This window comes from Gregarina niphandrodes (genome assembly GCF_000223845.1).
Source record: "Gregarina niphandrodes unplaced genomic scaffold scaffold00003, whole genome shotgun sequence".
In the NCBI taxonomy this organism is placed as follows: domain Eukaryota; phylum Apicomplexa; class Conoidasida; order Eugregarinorida; family Gregarinidae; genus Gregarina; species Gregarina niphandrodes.
Genome location: NW_011646045.1, coordinates 432472 through 440335, shown reverse-complemented (window position 1 = coordinate 440335; position 7864 = coordinate 432472). Strand labels below are relative to the sequence as shown.

The 7864-nt window shown below is 52.3% G+C and overlaps 6 protein-coding genes across 6 annotated transcripts; 2 read left to right on the top strand and 4 right to left on the bottom strand.

The window, feature by feature from the left end:
- Positions 1-127: 127 nt before the first annotated feature.
- Positions 128-678, bottom strand: GNI_024380 (hypothetical protein; the record flags this gene model as incomplete). The annotated part of the gene is made up of 2 exons (XM_011136085.1): positions 128-540; positions 666-678. The coding sequence occupies 2 exons, from the start codon at positions 676-678 to the stop codon at positions 128-130; spliced, it is 426 nt and encodes a 141-aa protein (XP_011134387.1).
- Positions 679-971: 293 nt separating this feature from the next.
- On the top strand, positions 972-2381 carry GNI_024370 (hypothetical protein; the record flags this gene model as incomplete). The annotated part of the gene is made up of 1 exon (XM_011136084.1): positions 972-2381. One exon carries the CDS (start codon positions 972-974, stop codon positions 2379-2381), a length of 1410 nt encoding a protein of 469 aa, XP_011134386.1.
- A 44-nt stretch (positions 2382-2425) lies between these two features.
- Positions 2426-3070, bottom strand: GNI_024360 (putative methyltransferase; the record flags this gene model as incomplete). The annotated part of the gene is made up of 1 exon (XM_011136083.1): positions 2426-3070. The coding sequence occupies one exon, from the start codon at positions 3068-3070 to the stop codon at positions 2426-2428; it is 645 nt and encodes a 214-aa protein (XP_011134385.1).
- A 202-nt stretch (positions 3071-3272) lies between these two features.
- GNI_024350 (putative PWI domain protein) lies at positions 3273-4125 on the top strand (the record flags this gene model as incomplete). The annotated part of the gene is made up of 2 exons (XM_011136082.1): positions 3273-3455; positions 3562-4125. The coding sequence occupies 2 exons, from the start codon at positions 3273-3275 to the stop codon at positions 4123-4125; spliced, it is 747 nt and encodes a 248-aa protein (XP_011134384.1).
- A 240-nt stretch (positions 4126-4365) lies between these two features.
- GNI_024340 (hypothetical protein) lies at positions 4366-5617 on the bottom strand (the record flags this gene model as incomplete). Its single annotated transcript, XM_011136081.1, has 2 exons — positions 4366-5480; positions 5518-5617. 2 exons carry the CDS (start codon positions 5615-5617, stop codon positions 4366-4368), a joined length of 1215 nt encoding a protein of 404 aa, XP_011134383.1.
- Positions 5618-5936: 319 nt separating this feature from the next.
- On the bottom strand, positions 5937-7637 carry GNI_024330 (hypothetical protein; the record flags this gene model as incomplete). Its single annotated transcript, XM_011136080.1, has 1 exon — positions 5937-7637. One exon carries the CDS (start codon positions 7635-7637, stop codon positions 5937-5939), a length of 1701 nt encoding a protein of 566 aa, XP_011134382.1.
- Between the last annotated feature and the right edge of the window lie 227 nt (positions 7638-7864).

Sequence of the window (7864 nt, the reverse complement as noted above, 5' to 3'; positions counted from 1 at the left end):
CCCTTGTTTCAGTCCCTTCAACCCCAGGTGACGGGGGGGGGGGGTGCAGACCCGGAGGTGGGGGGGAGAAGAACCGGAGGGGGGGGCAGAAGAACCGGAGGGGGGGGCAGAAGAACCGGAGGGAGGGCTACATTTTGTTGTCCAGCCGTTTGTTCCTTTGCAGCCTCTTGCTGTCGAACCGGCGATAAGAAAGAGTATCGTTCAAAGCATTGATCTCGTCAGCCAGACAACTGATCACCGCTTGGCTCTCCAATTTGTCCCCCCCACTCGGTACTGCAGGGTGGTTCCATGTGGCACCCGCTCGGTCCCAGCGACCCGGGAGGGTCAACGACTCCAACGTCGATGTGCGCCCATGCTTCTCCCATAACTCAGCCATGAACCCGTTCGAACCGATAATTGCCATCAACATGTCCCTGTACTCTATCACGCCCGAACGGCGCTGAATCGAATTCTCTCGAGCCTTAATACACACCTCAATCAGCAACTTATTAATACATGCGATCAGCAACTCGCTCGCATTAGCGTCAATCTGACCCTCAACTAAAACACGCTATTTACGCCCAATGCATACACAATTAATGCGATTAGGTGCACAGGTGTTTATGTGCACACGCGTGTGTATCTTGAACAGATACACACGTGTGTGCAGACGCTTTCCCGTGTACGGGGCTTATACATCCCCGGTTATAAAGTGTATTTAGGTGTACCACGGCGGGTGTAACTGGACCCCGCCTGGCGTAACTGTACTCCGCCGTGTAGCCGGCTTTGTGCACAGCTATCAGTGCAGGAGGATTACTGGTAGGCTCAGTAGGCTTCCTGTTGTTATTTAGCAGCCACGTTAGCCTTGTTTTAACGTCATTGTGGGTGAGTCCAATTCGGTCTTGCAAGTTCATCACCGCGAACTCGTACCAGTCATGGCGCTTCTTCAAGTTTGAGTCCAGGTCCGGGGGGGCGGGGGAGGAGGACATTTTATGGACACTTTAATTGATGTGTTATTTAACCCCACAAGCTTCACGCAATTCGGAAGGGATGACGAAGAAGCAGGGCCTAATGTATTACCACTGTCGCTCAGCCAACCCATTTTTCACGTCGTTTACGATGACTGCATTCAATACTGCGCGATCTCCTTCTCCATTGTTAACGTGAAAACGGATCATAGCAGCGCAGCCAGCGCTGGTGGTGCACCTCTACTTTTCCCTTCAAGATACAATAAGACTACCTCCCATCTAGCGCCGATTAGTAAGCTGTGCCTTGTGGCAGAATGGGAAGAATCCTGGATTCGACATAATAATGTGGATGACGATAAGTCACCCAAGGACGAACCTGTATGCGAACTCTTCATTTACGACGGATTCGATTACTATACAGGGCATGTCTATGCTAAGGATATTATCTCAGATAAGGTTCTAGTTTACAGATCTATTAGCTTGGGGGGCTCTAAACATTGCCAGGTGGGATTTGGACCAACCTCGAAACCAGGACCAAAAAGTAAAGATTCCGGCGCGCCGCACACGTGTGCGCTTAATATAAAATACGACGGAGTGAGCGTATTCACCAAGCCTTTCACCGTAAATAAATGTCACGATCAGCACGAGGAAGGATTACTGAGTAAATATGAGGTCCCAGGCAAGTTTGTGATGCTGGCGTTCAAACACCAGCTTCTCAGCTGGAATCTAAACACAAAGTTGTTCGATGCTATGATCCACTTGTCGAAGCTAATCGATGAAGTTACCGCTAAAACGGAGCGTCTAGTGGACAAGCAAGACTCGGAAAGAATGGATATCCTGCGAAAAGCTACTGTGTTAATAAACACAAAAAAGCAAGAGATCCGACGACTACACGCGATACTTCAAGAGCACGGCATTAGCCTAAGTCATATGACCGATACATTGCGCGACGCCCTAGATAATACTAACCAGAATACCAAACAAAACTCTAAACCCAAAACAGAGCGGATTCAAGCGTCTGACCCAGTAGTCGATGACACTGTTGTGCGGATAGCTAAAAGAGCGACTACTAAAGCAGCCACCACCAAGGCAGCCGCCACCAAGGCAGCCACGACCAAGAGACCGACTACCAAAGCCGTCACGGCCAAGAAGCGAGCGAACTCGAAAACGCCTACCCCACGACCCGGCGCTTCCAAAAGAGAAGAGGCCGATTCCGCAAATGCAAAGCCGACTAGGTTTGCGGACAAGCAGGCGTCTGAGTCGGATCGCGAACTCGAGGGCAGCACGGGGACGGCGGAAGTTTTGGTGCGCAATTCTCCGGACGAACAAGACGCCCCGATGGCTACTAGCGTGATGGACGCTGCCATGGTAGACGATGAAGACGTCCCCAACCTCTTTTCCAACTGGGGCGATGGTGACGACGGCGACGACTGAACTCGAAGTCGCCTGTCATAAGCAGGGTCCCGGTCAATAGGGGTCTATGGCGAAGTTGATGCAGACGTTATGGCCATGATGTCCCTGATGTTGCTGCGTCCGTCCTGTAGGTCTTTAACGAGCCGACAGCTAAGGCCGCAGCCGTTCTCCTTTGTGTACAGCAGAAACGGAAGGCTCCCCCCGTCTAGACCGAAGTAGAATCGCTTCTGGGCGGACAGGCACAAGCCAGATTGCGGGGCCAGCACCTGTCGCAACAGCCGGCTGAGAACAGGGAATATAGAGGCGCGGTACAACGTTTCCGACATGAGGACAATGTCATAGGGCGTGCTAGCTAGTTGAGTGTCGCCTAGTTGAGACCATTCTCCCTCAACGAATTGGACGCGATCCAAATTGCGGTATTGTGCGAAAGTTTCACGCGCTTTCTCTAGCGACGGCGCATCCAAATCCTGCAAGGTCAACGTCCAAAGAACGCCAAGTTTATCCAGCTCTGAAACAAGGGCCCACGAGGGCTTGGCGTGTCCGCATCCCAACTCCAAAATTCGTAGCGGTTCGCCATCTTGGTCGCTACATAAGGATCGTGTTATATCATTGCCGGCTTGCCGAATATAGTCCACCAGATCCTGGGAGCATTCCCAGACTTCTTCGCCGCCTTCGTACCCGTCTTTCCCCACTATGAAGTCTTGAGTCATAAAAAATGAACCCGGGCGAGGCTCCTCGGATGGCTTAGAACGGTGTCCAGAGATTAGCAAACGCGTGTGTGCACGCGTGTGCGGCCTATGGGGGTGCCTGATAACCCAGCGTTTGTTTGGGCCAAACCTCTTGTGTGTTGCTGTTCAAGTGCAGAGAAGGCCACCGGCGATTGCCGGAGTTGTGGATTTTTTGGGGAATAAAATGTCGTCCTTGTCGGAGACGACAGCTGCTCGATGCCAAAGCGCAATCACGCAGAAGTTAAGCAACATGCTGGGTGAGGAAGGCGTGGAGATTCTGACTGATTATGTTTGGCACATGGTGACGAGACCCAAAACCACCAAGGAGCATGTGACTGAAGAGCTGCGAGAATTTTTAGCCCACGATGTAAGCACCTCCTCTCAAGTAACATCCTCAGCTCTTGTGGTCAAATTTTGATCGCTATGTGTTTCTTTTGTTCATGCGGCCCCTTCTTAGTTCTTTGTGGTTTTAGACAGACGAATTTGTGGAATGGCTGATAGGGACTGTTGGACCTATAATAAATGAGGAGGTGACGATGAAGCAACAAGCAGCGCAGTCAGAAGCGGCGCCGGTGCCGATGGAGGAGCCGTCCGTCCCCCAGCAGTACGAGGAGATGAGCTCTGCTCCTGTCCCCCAACGGGAACCGCCTTCTCATCGCCAACCCCCCCAGCAGCCGAGCTATCGCGGCGGTAGCCCTATATTTATGGATCCCCAGACAGGTGCGCAGATGGCTTTGTTACCATTGGCCAAATTGCGGAAGATTAAGAAGCGCTGCGCCAAGTTCCCCAATTGCCCATACGGCGAAGAGTGCCGGTATATACATCCTTCCGAGCAGTGCGTTAACTGGCCGCACTGCAACTTCGGCGACGAATGCTTTTACATACACCCAAACGTCCCTTGCCGATACGGAATCAACTGTCCCAACGTTGCTTGCAACTATACACATCCCCCTGAGTGGGACAGATCAAAGATCACGACCAGAATCAATGCCTACACCGGCACGTTCAAGAACTATACCTACTCCGCTGAACAATAAGACGTGAGAAGAACACATTGGCGGGAAGAACACATTGGCGGAATGACGCGCGTGCCAGGCGTACCAATGGACGTGTTTGGCAAACCAATCAATGCGAGTTCAAATTTTTTGTTACTTCACAATATCAACAACACGCACGCCCCAAGGAAGAAAGAAAGAAAGAAAGAAAAACAATGACAATAAAACAGTCGTAAAACAAAACAAGAAAAACATTAATTTGCTGCGGTATGGTAATTTACGCTACTTGCTGCGACCATCGCTTTGGCCGTCGCTGGTCACTATGTTGGCTGCTGGATTGGGCGATACGCTCTTTAACCGAGACAAGAATAATGACCTGTCGCTGGCGAGTATTTGCGAAACAGTGTCTTCTGAGATCCCGAAGTTTTTCTTTTTTACAATTCTCTGGAGATTTCTCACCTGCGCCGTCAATAGATTTTCATGTTCGTTGATAATGGTCTCAATTTCACCAAGCAGCCGCGGAATTTTATCAACAGAACACGTGTGTGCGCCGCTATAATATTTTTGGATTTTACCGTGATCGTCGATAATTTCTTGAATTAGGTCCGCAATATGGACTGGAGATGAGTACGATGAGGTTGAATAGTCTGATAGATGCAGTTTAATTCTGACATAATGTCCTGAAATTTCATCTTTCACGCGACTGGCCTTTTTGTCTAAAATCTTGTTGCAGATGTCCAGACCGTATTCATCCACGGGTATGATGATGTTTCGATACATGTATGCCAGAATGGACTTGGCATACCTGTCCATATTTTGGTCGTCGAGGTTGAGGTCTGTACAATCGCGCGGAATCGACGGGGGGAGTAGAACGGATCGCAACTCCCGATTAACATCCAGAACCGTTTCGACAGACTGATGGTGAGCTTTGCAAACGTCTCGGATTGTCTGCAGTAAGTCGATGAGATCAGGCTTGAATCCGGCAACGAGTCGCCAGTTACAAAACCCGGAAGGCAGCGTTATGATTTTGTGAATAAGATCGTTGTCTCGGAATTGAAGACCAATATTCTTCTTGCTCTCTGACTGTGATATATGCTCGGTCTGAGTCTCTGCCGCCTTGATCCCCCCATTCTCGGTATTCTTGCTTTCAAGCATCCTGTCTTGTAGCATCTTGGTTTCTTTAAATATGAAGAGCTTAACATTTTTGACTATAATAGGTGCGTCAGCCTGACTAAAGGAAGCTCCATAGAACATACATTGCCAACAGTAATCAGGGTCAGTCACGGTCCCGTTCACAACCCATCGGCTTGCTTTCCCTATCAGCTTGCATCGCTCTTTGTCCACAATTGCACGCGCAGCTCTTACCTCCCCCAACTCCCGTATCAATCGGCGCACGTCTGCAACAAAATCATTGTATCGCACACTGCTGCCCACTTTCAATTCCTTCAGTCTCTTTGAATTCCGGGGCAACAGGAAGCTTGTACCCTTGCCAGTCCTGACATAGCTCCGTGATGCAGCGATTCGAATTAATCATGAACCAAAAAATCATGGCTAAACCATAGCACGAATCCCAAAAATCGCGTCCTCCATCTCACAAGCACTATATACGTGCCCGGGGCCTTGCGCCCGGGGCCTTGCGCCCGGGGCCCTGCGCCCGGGGCCTTGCGCCCGGCGTCCGACACCTCAGCACGCTACGCTACGGCTTGTTACGCTACGGCTTGTCACGCCACGGCTTGTTACGTGGTATATGATCACCACTACCGGCTGTCACCAGTGCCAGCTCTCACCACCAGCGACTCCCACCAGAGACCCCGGTTCCGACTTTTGTTTCTGAACCGCGGGCTCAAGACTCTTCATCGGTAAGGCTGTCCCGCGGCCGTCCCCAAGCGCCGACCTGGGTCTCGAGCACTTGGCGGCGGTTTACGCGGTCTTCCGGGGGCCCAGCCCGGGCCCTCATCTTCTGGCCTCTTCTCTCGTGGTGGCGGCGGAGGACACTCCCCGCTGGGCACGCGTTCCATGACTTCTCTCTTCTCTCTGGGTGGCGGCGACGTGGAGTCCTTCACGGACTCCTTGCGCGGCTCAATGACCCAGGAGGTTGTTGTAATGTCGCCCACCGCAATTTCCGACATGGTCGGATTGAACGCCAGAAAGTACGGCAAGTCCGGGAACCGGCCGAACGCCAGCTGTCGCTCTCGAGGGTCGTCGCGATCTCGGTCTCGAGCAGGGTCCCGGAGGTCGCGGAAGTCGCGGTCCCGTGGGTCACGAAGGCCACGAGCATCATTACGGTCCCGAGTGTCCCGAGCGTCCCGAGCGTCCCGAAGGTCCCGAGGGTCCCGAACGTCCCGAAGGTCCCGAGGGTCGCGGTCCCGCGGGTCTCGGTCCCGCAGGTCGCGATCTCGTTCTCTGTCGCGCAGGTCTCGGTCGGAAAGTGGCTTCGCGTCGACGTTGCCACCGCCGGATCGATTGCACCAGAGTTGGACGATGCCGTGGTCACAGTCCGAGTCGTAGAGGCCACAGGCGATGAGTGACTCGTCGGGTGAGATTTGGGGGTAGCCGAAGCCGCAGGCGGAGTGTGCGATGGAGGCTGCACACGCGCTTTCCGGTCGCGGCTGTGAGCAGACGAGGCGTGAGTTGCGTGGTGTGAACTCGGTTAATATGGCTCCTGAGCAGGGTTCCATGGTGAAAAGGCGTCCTTCGCTAGTGGTGACGAGGAGGTGGCCGGAGAGTGGGGTGAAGTCGAGAGAGCGGACGAAGCCGCCGAGTCCTTCCCGTTCGGTTGCACCGGCGCGTGGCGAGATGGGTAGGATGGCGTATGGACCTTGTGTGAGGTGTCTCGTGTCGAGTAGTTTTATGGTCTTGGGGTCGGTCGCAATGGCGATGGTGGTTGAGGTGGGGTCGAAGGATGACACGGGAAAGAAGTTCCTATATAGATTATCGCCGGTGGCAATGCCGGTGGTAATGCCGGTGGTAATGCCGGTGGCAATGCCGCTACCAACGCCGCCACCAACGCCGCTACCAACGCTGCCTTCACCAGTCTTGCTGAGGCCGCCGATTGGGCCACTGGGGTAGCTTGGACTAAAGGTGGTCATGGGCTCGGTGGTCGTGAAGACGGCAAGGGGTCTCGAGTAGTCGGCGGTATGGAGTGCGACAGACCCATTTAAAAGATTGGCAAGAAATAAGTTACTCGAACCATGATGAGCAATACCATTTCCTCGTAACACCTTAGCACCAAAATCGTATTCCACGAGGAACCGGTTCTGATTCAAATCCCATATACGTCCTACACTACTTGTCGTACTACGATCGAACGAAGATAATGCCAACGCTAACTTGTGAGAGGAACCTACAAACCGAGTCTGCTCCGCACCATGTTTCCGACTGTATAAAGCACGCACACTCCATGGACCAGCTTTGAATTCACGACCGTATATAAACACACTGTCATTCTCACATGCAGATAACAATTGCACACCTCCATAACTCCAATCCAATGCTGTAACTCGCTTCTGAATACCCTGCAGCAAACAATCATAGGTCACCAAGGCATTATCCATTTTTTTCCCCGCAACCACAAGGGGCCAGTTTTTCAGCCGGGCTAAAACGCCAGCACCGAAGAGAAAGGTCGTGAAAGAAAGATCGTGAAAGAAAGATCGTGAAAGAACGATCCGAAAGAAAGGGCGCAAACACGCAAGGAGTGGGTTGCGGATCATTGAAAAAACTTCTGAGACTGGGTTTCCGTATGGGGGTCTTGAAAACTGCAGTCATCATCATTCACCTAGGG